The sequence below is a fragment of the Hippichthys cyanospilos genome, chromosome 6, assembly GCF_059441005.1.
Source record: "Hippichthys cyanospilos isolate Australia breed blue-spotted pipefish chromosome 6, RoL_Hcya_1.0, whole genome shotgun sequence".
NCBI classification, from domain to species: Eukaryota; Metazoa; Chordata; class Actinopteri; order Syngnathiformes; family Syngnathidae; genus Hippichthys; species Hippichthys cyanospilos.
In genome coordinates this window covers 22,659,039-22,677,500 of record NC_142374.1, presented here as the reverse complement: position 1 = coordinate 22,677,500, position 18,462 = coordinate 22,659,039, and the positions used below count along the sequence as shown (strand labels likewise).

Here is an 18,462-nt window from a genome sequence, read left to right as displayed (position 1 = left end):
GCAGTAGCAATAGTAGTAGTAGCACCTGTAGTAGCTGTAGTACAATTGTAGTAGCAATGCTTGTAGAAGTAGCACAACAGTGGTAATAGTACTTGTAGTAGTACTACTACTAGTAGTAGTAGAAGTACTACAATAGTAGTGACCGTAGCGCACAATTTTTGTTGTTACTACTACTACCAGTAGCAGTAATGTTATTGGTAGTAGTTGTACTTGTAGTAGGTGGAGTATAACAGTAGTAGTAGTAGTAGTACACTAGTAGTACAGTACTTGTAGTAGGTGGAGTACAACAGCAGTAGTAGTAGCACCTGTGGTAGCAGTACTACAAAAGTAGTAGCAATAATTGCAGAAGTAGCACAAAAGTGGTAATAGTACTTGTAGTAGTAGTAGTACAGGTACTACAAGAGTAGTGACCTTAGTGCACAATTTTTGTTGTTACTACTACTACCAGTAGCAGTAATATTATTGGTAGTAGTTGTACTTGTAGTAGGTGGAGTATAATAGTAGCAGTAGTAGTAGTAGTAGTACACTAGTAGTACAGTACTTGTAGGAGGTGGAGTACAATAGTAGTAGTAGTACATGTGGTAGAAGTACTAAAATAGTAGTTGTAATACTTGCAGTAGATGTAGTACAACAGTGGTACTAGAGCTTGTAGTAGAAGTAGTACAACTACTACAATAGTAGTAGTAGTAGAAGTATTTGTAGTAGTAGTAGCAGTAGTAGTATTTGTAGTAGTAGTAGTAGTATTTGTAGTAGTAGTCATTGTAGAAGTACAATAGTGGTAGGAATACTAGTAGTGGTGGTTGTAGTAGAAGTGGTAAAATAGTAGTCGTAGTACTTGTAGAAGTACTAATAATGTACGACAATAATAATGTGTGAAAAAAAATTCCCATCCAGTTATTTGAACTAAATCCAAAAACGTTTGTTTCGGCACGTCAACTTTGGGTCCGCAGTCGGCGCTCCGGGCTAGGCGGCGTGCGTAAATAATGCGAATTTTTCTGATTGTGTTCCGCAGATAATTGTAAGTGAGAGAAAAAAGCACAAGTGCATATTTTCCGCTGTTTTATATTTAATAAAGGTGAGCTCATTCATATTGCAAGGCGGTCATTTATTTATGACGGCGAGTCATCAAAATGGCGGAAAAGGCCACGCCTACCTCGATGCCCGGCGGTGTGCGGGATGAGCGACGGGTGGGGCAGGTCGCACGAGACCTGACCCGAGTCGGACATGACGCCGGCGCTCTGGAAGGACTCGAAGGAGCACTGCAGCCGGTCCGAGGGGCCGATGGCGGGCAGCGAAGGAATATTGATCTTCACCTAGCGTAGGACGGAACGGCATGCGGTCAAATCCCTCAATTTTTTGAATATTTATGTCATTCCCAAGTATCGAGGATATTCATTTACTTAACGCAAACTGTCTGCATTTTTTTCACAATTTTTGTAAATGCTTTTAAAGGCGCGATCATTCGTTATTTATGAATATCTTTTTTCCTTCGACCACTCAAATTAAAGTGGTACGGTCCGTCTTTGTAGTCTGCCACGTAATGATGACCATGTAAGACACAGGTGTCAAACTCCAGTCCTCGAGGGCCGGCATCCTCCATGTTTTCCGGTTTTCTTTCCCCAACACACCTGATTCAAATGATGAGCTCATTAGCAAGCTCTGCGGGAGCTTCGAAATGATCCCAATCATTTGAATCAGGTGTTTTTGAGGGAAAAGGTTTGAAAACATGTAGGATACCGGCCCTCGAGGACTGGAGTTCCAGACATTAACTCAAGGGTGTCAAACTGATTTTTATGGTGGGCCACGTTGTACTTATAGTGTCTGTTAGAGTGCCGGAATCAATCTAAAAATAGTCTAAAAAAGCTTCCATTTTAACGTACCGCTATAATTTCTCTAAAATCCTGAAAATTTAGGACTTAAAAATAGAAAAACGTGTGTCTAATAAACGCCGTTTTTGCTGGTTTACATCTTTACCTAGTTTTGAAAACAGAGGCCGATAAAAACTGTTCAAAAGATAGATCGGGAACAGAAAATGGTTATTTTTGAAGACGATCTGCAAGTTTAGCTAGAAACTTCAAATCAAATCAGCATTTGGCGGGCCACATAAAATGATGTAGCGGGCCTTGAGTTTGACACCTGTGCATTAACTGGTCTCTACCGCCACCTACTGTCCTGAGGTGAAACACAAGTCAAAGACTTTTTTCAAAGCATTTTTTTTCAAGTGTTAAAGAAGTGCTAAAAACTGTTCGTGCTAAATAAACCAAGTTCATTCATAAAGTACTCAAGGTAAAATAATGATTAATTTTCAGCATTAAGTCCTCAATTATTAATTTCTTAAATTACTAAAGTAATGAATTACCATTGGCACTACAGAACCGAAGTAATCAATGACTTTAGGTACCAAAGCTACGAAGAAACCATCTACTTGAATGTCTTCACTCTTAAAACACGTAAAAATCTGTCTTTGGGATTGAATGAGTTAACATATCTGCAAAGCATTAGATGAGGCCGAGATACCGAAAATCAGAAGACCTGGACCGAAAAATGTGATCGTGACATCCCTGATCAGTGGTATCGGTGCTTGGTATCAGCGACTACTCATACTGGTATCGATCGGAAAAAATGTTCCACAAAAGGGAAACAAATGGAGTCCCTCCATCTTCAGCGGGTCAGTTATAATAAGCCGGTTTTTGCCGCGGGATCGATAACGGGGCAGGAATAAAGCCCGGCGCCGGCTTTTAGATGGGCACAGGCGAGCGTTCATCACGCCGACTTGTGTGAAGAACAAACAGATAGAAGAAAGCGATGGAAAAAAAAAGAAATAAAAAAAGTGAGGGCTACCTTCTGGCTCTTTTTGCAGGAGAGGTTGGGAGGGTAGAAGGAGACGATCTTGACACATTGCTGCCTGGGGCTCCACAGCCAGCCATTCTTCTCCTCTGCCCGACGGCACTCAGACCTCCTGGTGCACCTGCACTCGCCGCCGGAACAATTCCGCACACACACACATCGGTTCCACATTTCAAAGCCCGACGCGCAAAAAAGCTGAAACCCCCCGTTTGAGAAGCTTCAAAAACGCCGATGGATTTTCCACAAGTGCTGTTAGGAATAACAACGGATATTAAGTCCGACTGTCGGGACAGAACCGTGTTCTGTTCATTCATCTGTCTTGCGGTGTGAAGCCAACACATCTCTTCCTGACCAAATTTGGAATGTCCTCTATTGGGGACACTAGGACTTAGTTCAGAGGCAATGAAGAAACGAGGTTATTGCCGTATCTCCCTTAATAAGTCTTTAAAATGTTCACTTTGCTATTGAAACATTATTTTTCTATTGATTATAATAAAGTGTCACAAAATGACATTTTTCTTGCACTATTTAAACCTTCTCACATAGATAAAAAATGTTCTTTACCTACTACCTCCTGTAATTAACCGTAATTTTCAGATCATAAAGCGCACCGGATTATAAGCAACAATAATTATAAACAACAAAAATTTTACTAAGAATTATAGACTATTTTACAGAGATTTAAAACCGGTGTAAATAGATATCAAGCTAGCAAGCTAGCTACCTAATTACCGAACTACCTACCGGGCTAGCTTGCAGGTTAGTTATTTAGTTAGTTAGCTATCTAGCTAGATAGAATGCTGTTTGACACATATCTAGCTAGCAAATAAGTTACAGTAGTGAGTTAGTTATGCAGCGGGATAGAATGCTTATGTTTGCGACGTATTTGGCTAACTAGTTTGTTAGTTATCGTGCTAGATTGAATGTTGATGTTTGCCACATAACTAACGAACTAACTAACTGACTAACTAACTGACTTACTCGCCCGGTTAGTGTTTATACTTCAGTGTTCTCGAGTTTATGGCTGTTTAAAGATTTCTGTGAAATTTGGAGTCAAACCGGTGACAATTACAATGAGGGGTGAAAATGATTCGACCGTTCTATCAGGATTAGGCCGCCGTTTTAAAGTGTTTTCGTCTGTCAGTGACGGAATGAAGGACCAATGGACTGCCCACCTCTGTTCGTTAGCTAGCCAGTTGTTAGCTACTGAGTAAGTTAGTTATTGTAAATTTAAAACTACGAGTTTTTTTTTCACGTTTTGAAGCTTGCAGCTGATGGTCCATTGTTGTTTTTTTTCTTATCCACTAGGGGGCAATATCCCAGTTAACAAAAAGAGACAGAAGAAGATGCTATTGAAGTTGGCTAACTATCTAACTAAAAAGCTGTTTTACTCGCTAACTAACGACATAACTACCAAACCGACTCCCTTGAAAATATCTCCGACGCTTTAACGAAACGTCGCGAAATAATATACAGCCTAACAAAATGAAGCTTGGGGTTGATGTGACTGCTATCGATCTCCGCAATCAATCCAGGCAAATATGTGGCAACCATCAGCATTGTACGCATGAATAGAAGGCGGCGAGAGCGAATTCCGCCGCGCGGGGCTGACAAACTGCTTTAATTTCTGCTGGCTGCACCGAGCAAGAGACGAGATATTAACAATGTGGGTTAGTAAAAACGTCCGCCGTAAAACACTGTGGAAAACACTCCCATGTGCTGGGGAGTTGGAACTTTGCCTCTGCGTGCGTTTGCGTGTGTGTGTGCGTGCGCTTGAATTCTCACCTGCCCTCCAGCACACACCAGCCACAATAAGGGTCCCTCATATTGACGCAGGAATGGCAGTCTTTCTTCTGCAGGCACGTCTCCACGGGCACCTTGGTGATCTGCGGCGTGAGGGCACGTCACACCATCAGTCAGCGCTCACCCCGGGGAAGGCGAGCGGCACGGCGGGCCGGGTTTTGGAGGCACGGGATGCCGCAAAGAAGCCTCCTTGAATAATCCAGCGCTTACTTTTGCACCCGCCCCGGGGGACTCCAAATCTATTTGTTCTATTCACAATCTGCTGCTATTCCCGCTGCTGCCCACATCAACCGCAGAAGTCACGCACTAATGTCGTGTCAAGTGTCTCCAGTGGATGGACTGTGGCGTGACGGGAAGAGTACAGTTTTCTTTTCAAATGCAGAGAAAATTAATTGGAACAAGAAGTAACTCCTTGATTACTTGTGTTTTATGTACTCCTTCGCAAAACTCTGCATGTTTTTGTTTTTCTTTGGAAAGTGTCTCAAGTGGATGGACTGTGGGGTGACAGGAAGAGTACATTTTCCTTTTCAAATGAAGAGAAAATTAATTGGAACAATAACTTCTTGATTGTGTTTTATGGACTCCTTTGCAAAACTCTGTATGCCTTTTTTTGTAAAGTGTCTCAAGTGGATAGACAATGGCGTGGCAGGAAGAGTACGGTTTCCTTTTCAAATTGAGAGAAAATTAATTGGAACAGAAAGTAAACTCTTGCTAAATTGTGTTTTATGTTCTCCTTTGCTTTTATTTTATATGCTTTTATTTTGTAAAGTGTCTCAAGTGGATAGACAAGCTTTCATTGGACTTTGAAAGAATCCAAATATTTGCAGTCAACACTGAGTGCCGTTGACGTGAAAAGATGTAAACAGGACCCGCCTTCATTCTTTTCTCGAATCGAGTCTGCGTGGTGGAAATCTCACCGCTGTCGTGTCTTATGGTCCTCTTAAGAGGGCACATATGATTCGTTTGCCGTATAACGACAGCGGCAGATGTATTTTTCATGCACACTTTAGCTTTATGGCGTAGCAAAAGCGAATAAGCATACACCCCCCCCCCCCCCCCCCCGCTTTTTATAACCGCGCCGAGGTAAGGTGTCAGCGGCGCGGAAGCCCCAGCGCTGGCGTGAATATGACGGGGATTTAGAAACAATTTATGAGCAGTCGATTATCAGACAGGCACAGCAAACAGCTCTTTCCTCCCTGGCGCGCACCGTTCCCACATTTGCCCCCGGGGATGGTTTGAAAATTAATTTCTGCTCGTCCATTATGATCCCACCCCCCTTCCACCGCAGGTAATGCACAGGTTGGCCTTGAGTGCCATGCATTAAAGTCAGCTGAGTTGCATTAAATATTCCATATGTTATTTTTTTCTTTGACTGCCAATTTTATCGGAAAAACAGAGCAGCTGCATGCCTAATTCCTTGGAGGGTGATTTTATTTCCTTCCTTTTTCATACGATTTCCTTACTTGCTAGTTACTTTGATTCCTTACTTGCTTCTTAAACAAGGAAGCAAAGAAACGAGCAAGGGAGAAGGAAAAGGGATGGGGAATAAAGAAAAGGTAGCAAAAAAAAGATATAAACAAGCAGGGAACTAAGCAAGGAAACGAGGAAGCAAAAAAGGGAGGATGGAAATTTGGAAGTAAAAACAAGGGAAGCAAGAAAACTAGGAGTCAAATATAGCAAGAAAACCATGAAGGAAGGAGACAAGGAAACTAGGAAGCATGGAAACAAGGAAGGACACAATGAAATTAGGAAGCAAGGAAACAAGGGAATCAATGACACTAAGAAAACCAAGAAGGGAGGAGCCAAAGAAAGAAGGAAACAAGGAAGGATGAACGTAAGGACACGGGAAAGCAAAGAAATAAGCAAGAAAACATGGAAGCAAGGAAGCAAAGAAAATCCAGGAAACAAAGAAAAGAAAGAAAGAAAAAAAACAAAAAACAAGCAGGGAAGGAAGGAAGGAAGGAAGGGAGGGAGGGAGGGAGGGAGGAAGGAAGGAAGGGAGGGAGGGAGGGAGGGAGGGAGGGAGGAAGGAAGGAAGAAAGGAAAGAAGGAAGGAAGGAAGGGGGGGAGGGAGGAAGGGAGGGAGGGAGGAAGGAAGGAAGGAAGGAAGGAAGGGAGGAAGGAAGGGAGGGAGGAAGGAAGGAAGGAAGGGAGGAAGGAAGGGAGGGAGGGAGGGAGGAAGGAAGGAAGGAAGGAAGGAAGGAAGGAAGGGAGGGAGAAAGGAAGGAAGGAAGGAAGGAAGGAAGGAAGGAAGGAAGGAAGGACACAACGAAATTAGGAAGCAAGAAAACAAGGGAAGCAATGACACTAGGAAACAAAGATAGCAAGAAAACCAAGAAGGAAGGAGGCAAGGAAACTAAGGAAGCAGGAAAACAAGGAAGGACGGATGCAGGGCAATTAGCAAGGAAAGAAAAAAACAAGCGAGCAAGGAAACAAGTCAGAAGGAAAACAAGGAAGCAAGGAAAGAAGACCACAAAAAAACCAAGACAAAAATAAACAGGGATGGCAAGTAAGGAAACAAGGAAATTTCACGGAATGGTTTTGAGTTTGCTGTCTTATATTGCAATATTTTGCTTTGCGTCCAATCGTTTGAAGGCCAAGAAAGGAGAAGGCACCTTCTTGTCGGCGGTGATGTAGATGTGGCTGTGGTCCTTGTCGAAGAAAAGGTTCTTGTTGACCTTCTCGCCCGCGGTGTCGCCGGGGGCCTTGTCGTACACGTACGACGAGGACGTCAGGTGAACCTACGCGACAAAAGACCTTGAGCCGTCTTGGGAAAAAAGCTCCGGTCGCCCAAAGCGCTCCACCTTGAAGACTTCTCCTTGGCCGTTGCCCAAGAAGGCCACGGTGTGATCGTTCTCCACGGCGATGGCCACGGCGGTCAGGAGGCCCGGCTTGCTCAGCACCGCGTTGGATTTCAAGGCGAATCGCGGCTTGCTGGCCAGAGGCGTGGGCAGGAAGTCCCCGCCGCACTTGTACTGCTCCAACGTGTCTTTCTGTAGGAAACGAGCGCACGCAAAACAACCTTCAATATTCCGACCGCGCAAGGGAAAAAAACAAAGCACGCTTTGAGGGTTCGGATTGGACTCATTGCCTGCCATTGACGGATATGGACGTCAAAAATCCATTTTAAAGGGGTGATCAGCAGTAAAAGTTTTTTTTTATTATTATAACACTTGTACTGCTCCAACGTGTCTTTCTGTAGCAAACGAGCGCACGCAAAACAACCTTCAATATTCCGACCGCGCAAGGGAAAAAACAAAGCCCGCTTTGAGGGGTCGGATTGGACTCATTGCCTGCCATTGACGGATATGGACGTCAAAAATCCATTTTAAAGGGGTGATCAGCAGTAAAAGTTTTTTTTAATTATTATAACACTTGTACTGCTCCAACGTGTCTTTCTGTAGGAAACGAGCGCACGCAAAACAACCTTCAATATTCCAACCGCGCAAGGGAAACAACAAAGCTCGCTTTGAGGGTTCGGATTGGACTCATTGCCTGCCATTGACGGATATGGACGTCAAAAATCCATTTTACAGGGGTGATCAGCAATAAAAGTTTTTTTTTTTTATTATTATAATAATTAGTACTTTTAAAGATGAAAAAAAAGAGGGCCCTCACCGCGATTTTGGAGGTGCAGAACTCCGCCGTCTTCGACGAGTACGGGATGTCGACGGCGGGGAAGCCGGAAATCTTGCCCGAGTCGCTGTAGCAGGCGGTGATGATGTCCACCAGACGCTCGTTGATGGCGTTGAGCGTGTAGACGCACAGGGCCGAGTCCAAGTGCTCGTCCTCCGAGCTGGCCACCACGAAGAGCACCTTATTCCAAGGCTGCACCATCCCGTACGTCCCCCACTCGGTCATGACCCTGCTCAGCTCCTTCCCCGGCGAGGCCACGTAGGCCGCCTGAACTTTGCTGTAGCGGTTCTCCGGCCCGCATTTGAGCTGCAGCTCCGTGTGCGAATACAAATGATGGTCGTTCTCGCACAGGCGCGACACGAAGGTCACGTTTTTGTTATCGGTGCCGTCCAGGGTCCTGGAGAAGACGAAGTAGACGAATCCGTCGGCGGCGAAGGCGTGCCTGAAGTCGTGCAGGTACCTGGGCCCGAAAGGCATGGTCTGGATGGTGGAGGCCTCGATGATGCTCTCGAACACCACCCACTCGCGGAAGTCCTGCAGGATCCGCGTGGTGATGATCTTGGTGCTGTCCAGGCTGCCGTATCCCTTGCCCACCAGGAACACGTCGAATTTACGCTGGTCCTTGACGAAGTTGGACATGACGCCCACCACGTTGACGTTGTCCTCGATGCTGGCCACGTAAGTCCGCTCGCCTTTGTTGTCGCTGTAGTAGAGCTGCTGCTCTACGTTGGACAGGTTGAGGAGCGAGCAGATGCCCCGGTAGCGGCTCCCGCATACGATCAGCGAGCCGTTGGACGGGTGCACCAGCAGGAGCTTGTTGATGTTGTCCATGAGTTTGGTGTCCTGGCAGGCCGAGGCCGGCGGCGTGCAGGTCCGGGCGTCCTTGCGGGGGCCCGTCTCCGCCCGGGCCTCGGCTCGAAGCGAGGGCCCCAGCTGGTAGACGGCGTTGACGGCGCCGACGTACACGCGGCCCGTGCGCGGGTCCTGGACCACGTTGTTGATGGGGGTGTCCGAGGTGAACTCGGGGAAGGCCTCCGGGGTGGCCCAGGTCCGCCGGCAGGCCAGGATGAGGAACAGGGACACCCAGCTTGCCATCTCTGCGCGGAACAGGAAGACGGAAAAGCTATGAATAAAACCATGACAACGAGCGTAAACTTGTGATTTGCTAGCTTGCGCACCGTTTTCGCAACCTACGAATAATAAAATAGAAAAATACTCGAGTTGGGTACCTGGTCTGAAAAAAGTATCCTGAAGCACACTATAGTCATCTATATACAAAATACCGACAAAAACTAGCGCAATCTCGTGGTTTGCAAGCTAGCGCACCGTTTCCGCAAGCTACGAATAATAAAATTGAAAAATACTCGAGTTGGGTACTTGGTCTGAAAGAAGTATCCTGAAGCACACTATAGTCAACTATATACTAAACATTGACAAAAACTAGCGCAATCTCGTGGTTCGCAAGCTAGCGCACCGTTTTCGCAACCTACGAATTATAAAATAGGAAAATGCTCGAGTTGAGTATTAGGTCTGAAAAAGTATCCTGAAGCACACTTTACTCAAATATAAACAAAACATCCACAAAAACTAGCGCAGTCTTGTGGTTTGCTAGCTAGCGCAGCATTTTCACAGACTAGGAGTTATAAAATAAAAAAATCATCTTACTTCAGAGAAATTTTAAGGAAGGCTCTTTCCTTAAAATTAGGCAATTTTTTGGGTGGAAATTTTCTCAACCAAAAGAATTAGTATCGAAAAAAAGTTACGGTATCGGTCACTAGTCTCTAGATGAAATAAATGAATGAATTATGGTTTATCTTATACTGTTTTATGATAAAAAAAAATAAAACTTAGTTATCTAATAATAGTATATAATATTAGATATATATAAGTTAGACCAAGATTTCTATTTCTAGGGTCAAAGTAGCATTAACATTATCATGTGTATTTCTTCAGCGATTAACCTCTATGGGACATCTAGCAACTTAAAAAAAATAAAAAATAAATCACGTTAACTTTAGTTTTAGAAGTCAGGTCTTTTTTTAAATCATATTTTTAGGTTTTGACATGAACTATCGTGAAACTTCTTTGTACACCTGACTGACAGTTAAGCATGTTGAAATATCGTCTTAATTGTATACACATACATTAGTTTCTTCTTTTACCTGGCACACCAGCGCCACAATTGCCACAACTACTTGGTGACCCCGTTACACTATAAATAATCCCAACTGTGACCTGTTTTCCGCAGAACTATTTTGTTTAGGGGCAAAAAAAAAAAAAGTAGTTCATGTAACAGCTGTTCACTGTGACATGCATGGATTACTTCAATTGAATGCCATTTGTCATCGCTATGAGCAAATTTTTTTTGTAATAAATTCACATTGGCACACACAAACATGAAGACAGAACTTGCCATGAAATAAAAGCAGAAATTTTGCAGTAGGGGGTGCGCAATTTGCCCGTAAAAATGCGGGAAGAGGCTGCTTATGCAGATTTGGGTTAGCGGGATAAAAGATTGCCTGGAGCTAATAAGGCCGCGAGGAGGCAAAAGTCAGCAGCACCTGCTTCCGCTCGCGTGACAGTTAGTTACTTCAAACCACTTTCGACAGCGGAGAAACAAACTGCGACTCCATCGGTCGGCGGGAACCGCGATTTATTACCTCCACCGAGGCGTGATATATCGTTCCGTTTGTTTGCTTGCTCTCAAAGCCTTACTTTTTATTTCCCGGTGCTAACAAATCACCACCGGAACACTTCGTAGGGAAAACGGTGCTTTTGGCGGCGCCGCAAACGGTATTTGAGCGTTTTTACGGAAACACGCAAAAAAAACATGGCGCCATCGTCCAGGAAAAAAATTGGATGGTGTTGGTAACACTCTATCGTAAAGTAGACTCTCGATTGTTTTCCGTCATTTTGAACGATTACAATTTCGATCGGTCAATAAATTCAACGTTTCAAGAAGTTTGAATTTATGCGTCTATGCGAAATGCTGATACAGCAAAAATGTTTACACATTTACAAGACTCATCCGTAGTATATGCATAACTTTCTTAAGAATTAAGTAACGATTAACTATTGTAAAAATCTCGTAAATCACCCAACCAGCATTCTGCCACATTAAAAAAATCTTGACTTAATTTAACTCAATTTAACCTAAATTTTAGTTACAGACACACACTAATGTTGACGGAATAAATGAATAATCAAATAATGTATTGGAATCATGACACATATCAGACCACTTTTAAAGTATTGGCACTCGCAGTTTGTTTGTGACTCTTTTACAATCAGGCACTAGAAACTAGAATTTCAAGAACAGGAAATTTACATCAATTTCTTCTTAAAATTGTTATACTAGGACATATAGGTTTGTCTTAAAAATAATCTGTATTTTTTTTTCTTCCCCTGGAAATTTTAAAGTACTAGCAACAGCGTGATGATGCCTAATATATATATATATATATATATATATATATATATATATATATATATATATATATATATATATATATATATATATTTGTCTTAAAAATAATATATATATAATAATAATATATATAATAATATAGGAATATAGGAATAATATAGGATAAATAATATACACATATATACATATATACATATATATGTATGTGTGTGTGTTTGGTGATAAAAGTTGAATAAAAATATGTATGATGTATTCCATGGAATTGTTCATGTCATTTGGATTTTCCATTAAATTTAGCTCAATTTATCAGGTCGATCCTGTATAGATACGCTCTAAAAATAAGATTTACATTCATGTTTTAAAAATGCTTTTAAATATTTTTGTTGGTTTCCCCTAATTACATTGCTTTGAAAAAGAATTACTGTGTGTTGTACTCAGTTTGAAAAATGGATGAGTGTATTTACTTACTTTTAAACTATTCGTTGCCAGCAACCATTTACAATGATATGCCCCCCCCCGCCCTGCCTTGATTAATTTTGTAGTGAATTGATAGAAAACTCAAGTGTGTCTGCTAGCGATGCGGCTCGCTGGCCGACCCCCAAAAACCCATTTCAAAAAACCTTGGACCCGTTCCAAATTCAGCTACGTTAAAAACGATATTGCCGCAAAGAAAAATGAAAAATGAAAAGCGGAGCCTTGTAAAACACGGTCGTCGCCCTGGCGGCGCACCAGCCGACGTTCAGATTTGCGCTTGGCGCCGTTTGCGCAGGTGGAGGTGAACATAAAAGCGCTAACTGCTCTCACGTTGCCGCGTGTCGCTTTTAAAGCCGAGCGCAAGCATATTTGATTTGTTTTATGGCGGAGTTAGACCACTACTATCTCCAGAGGGATCCCCCGCCCCCGCATAAATGTGTTATGATCTTTTAAAACATTTCATCAACATCCAAATTGAGCAATAAAATCCCAGACTGGGTCTACGCGGCGCTGAAATGCGAGCGATTGTTTCGTTTTTATGCTTTAAATAAAGAAAAAATGTCAAGTTGGCAAGATGGGAAATGCTGTTGCTAAGCAAAAAAAAAACAAAAAAACAAGAAGTACATTAAAGGGGACGTTTATGCGACAGCCTAATAAAAATAAACCTCGGAAAAAGGGACACCCGATGATTTGCATTTATTTTGATTACGCAAAATGATGGTAATCATTAAGAGCTAGCGCGTTAACCATATCCGAAGACGATTAGCATATATGCCCGAGTCTGTGGTTCTCAACGGCTGAGTAATGTTTTGTTTTGGAATCGAAATCCTCAGACAATGCAAAAACGGAACATTAAAGTTGTATTTTATTCTTATTTTTTTTAAGGGTTCTCATAGCCAGATGATAGGCGCTAAGCTAGCTAGTGCCAGTGATGGCCAAATGAAGCTTGATGATACGATGGAAATTTGGAGCCGATTGGTTTGAACATGGTTCAAAGCTTAATGGTGCTTCATTTGCTCCATGGCGCCATCAAGTGGTAAAGAAGCCCAAGACATCAATAGTGTTGAGAATTCTATAGTTACTTGCAAATTTGTGGAAAATGTCCATTTTGACAGCAAACTACAAATGACGAGAAACCTAAAAAGGGTTAGCTCGTATTTTTCGAACTATAAGACGCACCGGAGTATAAGCCGCAGCAACAAAATGGAACCGAAAATCGACTTTCGCCATATAAAAGCTGCACCGGACTATAAGCCTATGTATGAGCAAAAAGTAGAGGCTTATAGTCTGAAATTTACAGTGTGAGATTCCTGTGTTTACTGAGAAAATGCCCTCCGGAGGCTATTAAAAAAACTGCAGATAAGTTGACTTGACTAGAAGCCACAGGTTTCAAAGCATGAGTAAAAAGCAGCGACTTATAGTCTGAAATTTACAGTGTGTGAGAGTTCCTGTGTTTACTGAGCGATTGCCCCCTGGAGGCTATTAAAAAAACTGCAGATACGGTGCATTGGACTAGAAGCCACAGGGTTCAAAGCATGAGTAAAAAGTAGCGACTTATAATCTGAAATTTACAGTGTGTGAGAGTTCCTGTGTTTACTGAGAGATTGCCCCCTGGAGGCTATTAAAAAAACTGCAGATACATTGCATTGGACTAGAAGCCACAGGGTTCAATGCATGAGTAAAAAGTAGCGGCTTATAGTCTGAAATTTACAGTGTGTGAGAGTTTTTGTGTTTACTGAGCGATTGCCCTCTGGGGGCTATTAAAAAATCCGCAGATAAGTTGCACTGGACTAGAAGCCACAGGGTTCAATGCATGAGTAAAAAGTAGTGGCTTATAGTCTGAAATTTACACAGTGTATGGGTGTGTTCCTTTGTTTACTGGGAGTTTGCCCTCTGGTGGCTAGCAAATAACCCGCAGAAGAGCCTATAAGCCACAAGGTTCAAAACGTGAGAAAAAAGTAAATAAAATTTACAGTAAATAATCTTTGAAAGTGGGTTTTTTGTCAATCCGTATTTGTGTCACTCACTGGAGAGGCGAGCGTCCGACGTGCCCGTTTAGCCAACAAACAACAACATAGTAACAAAAAGACGGAAGCATGAGTAAAATAAAACGATGAAGCAGTAGAATGACAATTACGGTTTACATCAGGGACTATGAATGAGACAAATAATGAATGACCAAAATCGTAAAAACATGTCAAATTCCCGCCCCTGCTTAAACGTTCAAAACAACAGCACTAAAAAAATGCGTCCAAGAAAAAAAAAAGACTTACCACTAGTACAGTTCGAGAATCATTTTGTGCTCAAATCCCAGTCTGATTTCAACTCATTACTTTCTGAACTCCAAAATACTCTGGCAACAATTCACAGCAAAGACATGCTCATTTCAAATACGTTTGCACCTTTATTTGTAGCAGACCAGGAAAAAAAAAAAAAAAAAAAACGTTTGCGAAAACATTTCAAGGTCTGGCGGCGAAGAATGACAACTTCAAATGTGACGGCTATTATAGCAGACACAATGAGCCAGTCTGGTTTTTTTTTTGTTAGCGACACAGGAACAAGAAGTTCATAAGCGAGTGAAACAAAAAGAAAAAGGAAACACCAGGGTGGGGGGGGGTTAAAACTCGATGAAGATAAGAAAAGTTTGCTGCTGAGAACTATTCCAAAGCCAAGGCTGGATTTTCACGCAGAACTCCGTTTTGGCATCGAGTCTCAAGACCTCAAACGCCGAAACAAAATTCCCCCACAAACAAACAAACAATAATAATCGGGGTGTCAAAGTGTTCGAAAGTCGGCTCAAGCTTTGTGGCGAGACGAATGACATTTGACTTTTTGTTTGTGGTGAGAGCGTTTGGAACACGCGGCGGAACCTTGAAAGCAAGGGGGTGTCATTTCACCGTAGTAAATACAAGAAATAAAACAAAAAGCTAGTAGAGAGCAAATGTGAGGCGTGTAGTTTAGAACGTTATTACTCCGCCTGTTCAAACACATTTTCACCCCTGGAAAACAATCTTGTGCAGTATTTTCGCCATTTTTCCGTCATTTTCTTCCACGTCATTCGAGCGGTATTTTAGCCAAGGGATGGCACACTCATGCTAACTAAGGCAAAATATTGGTTTCACCACTTAGCTAGCTGGATCGAGAATTTGAAATTTAGCTAATCAATTGATTAATTAAGGAATAATAATTCCCAGATATATGAAGCAGCTGCATATAGGACGCACCCTTAACTTCGGGTTAAATTCTAATATTTTCGATGTTACTGTGTGTGAGACGCAACAAGTGTTTGGAATTAACGTCAAAACTATAGAAAAACATCATAAATCTCATCTTCCTAAAGTCTTCATATTTTCTTATGTTCATATACAGAAATTATATATTTGTAGCGGATTAAGTTACGTGTGTATCAGATTTCCCACATTGTCAGTGGTCAGTGAATGCCTCGCCAGTGTAGCATTGAATTCAAAGCAGTTATTTTTCCTTTTCCTCGTGACGCAGCTCAAGTTCATTTTTCCATAATTACCCAAAGTTGCGCACTGTCTTTTTTCCATTAAGTTTATGATTGCGTGTATATGCCAAAAGACCAAAATTAATAAGAGATTCAAATGGACTACCTTTCCACGTTCTTGAAACTGGTGCCAGTCCTAATTGAATCAGCTGGAGACATCATAACTTTTACATGATCCTCTCCGTTTTAGTAATATCCCTGGCTCTTGGCCAGGAAATGCAAGATAGAAGTTTTTTTAATTCCTTGATGAAAGACAATATTTTTTTTTCGTAAATTCAACCTTTGCAATACTTTGTTTCACTTATAGTGTATGTGACAGATGAAATTTAGACCAATTTTAATGAAACCGTCTTCTATAGTTGCAGGGCAGGCAGTTCGACATCCATTATTTGAGGCTCATCTAAAGCATGACAATACCAATGACTGACTGATGATGACGGAAAGGGGGCGGGGCTCTGACAAAAAAATTGTAAGTCTCCCACCTCTGATCATATGTTTCGTTTTGAATTAATCGGAGTTCTTACAAGAGTTCTGAAAGGAGGTCAACTGACTTTCAGGCACGGACGAATCCCGTTCGACTTGGGATGTTCGGAAATGAAACCCGGCCGTGTTTGCTGACCGTTGCTCATCATTGTTTCAGCTTGGGCGCACAAAAAAAGTGAAAGGCCCGCCGCGAGTCTAAATATTGGCTGCATTAGTAAATATGAACAGTAAGTGGAGCGTGACCTCCTCTCTGACTGCGCGGCCATTGTTGACCGTGCGGTTAATAGCGAGAATATGCATATTTCCATCACACCGGGGCCACCATTAAAAGTCGGATTTGGACTCGGGAGCAATCTAGCGGACTCTAATGAAACTCAGTGTGACAACGTCAGGGAAGAACAATATCCGCAGTCGCTCATTTAGCTTTCAGAAAACTCCTCAAAGAACGCTTTGCTAGTCACGCACAAAAAAAAAATCAAATAAAGAATGTGAATTTCCTTGTGTTGCTTCATTGCGGGTCAGCGCACAGGCAATTCTTGACATATTTCAAAGGAGTCTCTTCTCTCCTCGGATGTCTCCCCGTGTCCCCGCCACTTTTCATCCTTTTCCCCGCGTCTAATCCTGATCACAGGAATTAAAGAGGCTTCAAAGAGCAGAAAAGAGGCAAACGTCTGGCGGGCGAATGAGCGCAGGTGGAATGGAGCCAATTTCGATTCTTTTTTTTTTTTTTTTTTTGGACTCCGTGGGAGTACACGACGATGGGGTATCCAACACGTGGCTACTTGGGAATAAATGAAGGCTGCTAAAATTAGCGAGCGGCGCCCTGCATCAGCCGGCAGCTAATGAAGCTTTCCCGCGGTCGGAGATAAATAATAGCGAGACGCGGCTAATGAAGACGGGCCTATCTGAAAATGTGATTCTATGAAAGCGACCATTGCGGAATTAATAACGGACCCGATGAAGACAAATGAGACGTTTTCCTGGCTGCACTTTTGACACAATTTTCCGCCGCGTTGAGACGTCAACAAATTCGGCACTATCGGCGATTTCTGCACTTCTCAGCTCCCTGGCGACGGTGTAACTGGCTTCGCTTTTACCGTTTGGAGTGTCATTGCACAACTACGACACTAGGTGGTGCAGTGGTACTCTGTCAGTTAAGCAATCTATTAAAGCTTAAAACGTTTTTTTTCTAGGAACACAAACAAACGTTGATAAAAATGATGCAAATTATACGGTGCATTCAAATGCAGTCGTACATTTCAAATTTGGACAGAAAAATATATTAGATGTCACTGAGTGCAAATATCTAAACAATGCGGTCTTACTAGCAATCTATAAAAGCTGGAAAAGTTTTTTTTTTTCTAGTAACACAAACACATGAGAAATAAAAATGTTGGCACAATGAATATTTTCAAAATTAAATTCCAATAGAGCTCATATTTTATTATTATTATTAGTCTATCACGAATACGCTAAGAAACACCTGGTCAATTATCATGTCATTATATGACACAACACAAATCCAACACATTATGTTGTCCAGCTAGGTGCTGCATTCAAATACAGTCGGACATTTCCATTTCAGACAGAATAATGCAATAAACCTAACTAACTGCAAATTTCCAAACATCGCGGGCTTTCTCGCAATGTATAAAGCTGAAAAAGTTGGATTTTTCACAAAAACATGACAAAATTAAAATTATATATATATATATATATATATATATATATATATATATATATATATATATATATATATAAACACAGACTGAAGAACTAGCATCACAGAAATCAGAGTTAGGCATCAGACTAAGCTAACGTTAGCTTGCGTGTTTACTTTTTTTTTAAGCGTATCCTGAAACATGATTGATGTGATCCCTTCACCTGTGAAGCGAGCGTAAACAAAGTGCTGAGTCACCACTCAAAAGTGAAATGAAAATGTCGCCGGGCTGTATGCGCAAACATGGAAATGAAGGCGTGTCACACACGCGCACAATGTAGCGCCTGACGACTGTCATCTCTTCCTCCGCGAGCGTGCCCCCCCCCCCCCCCCCCGCGAGAAAGCACCTCTCGGTGGAAGAAAATCAAAGATGATCGAAAAAATGTTAGATGTGCACCCGACATGTACGCGTTTTAGGGATTTGGCGGATAGACGGATGCGCGCGCACACACACCAAGACACACGCCGCCAATTTTGAAGCGCTGACAAGGTAATCCCAACTCTGACCGCCACCACAATACCACACTGTGATCTTGTGACAGAGGCCATTAAAAGCAGCAATTC

At 42.2% G+C, this 18,462-nt stretch overlaps 1 protein-coding gene and 1 long non-coding RNA gene across 2 annotated transcripts in view; one reads left to right on the top strand and one right to left on the bottom strand.

The window, feature by feature from the left end:
* plxnb2b (plexin b2b) overlaps positions 1–18,462 on the bottom strand; it is a 199,932-nt gene that overhangs the window by 50,575 nt on the left and 130,895 nt on the right. The window contains 6 exon segments of the mRNA XM_088416301.1: positions 1,154–1,313; positions 2,842–2,968; positions 4,633–4,733; positions 7,266–7,391; positions 7,455–7,643; positions 8,269–9,383. Of these exon segments, the coding sequence (XP_088272427.1) occupies positions 1,154–1,313; positions 2,842–2,968; positions 4,633–4,733; positions 7,266–7,391; positions 7,455–7,643; positions 8,269–9,381 (1,816 nt within the window). The 5' untranslated portion in view covers positions 9,382–9,383.
* LOC148422841 (uncharacterized) lies at positions 4,171–5,371 on the top strand. The gene is made up of 2 exons (XR_015865806.1): positions 4,171–4,517; positions 4,693–5,371. It is a non-coding gene; the product is annotated as an uncharacterized LOC148422841 (long non-coding RNA).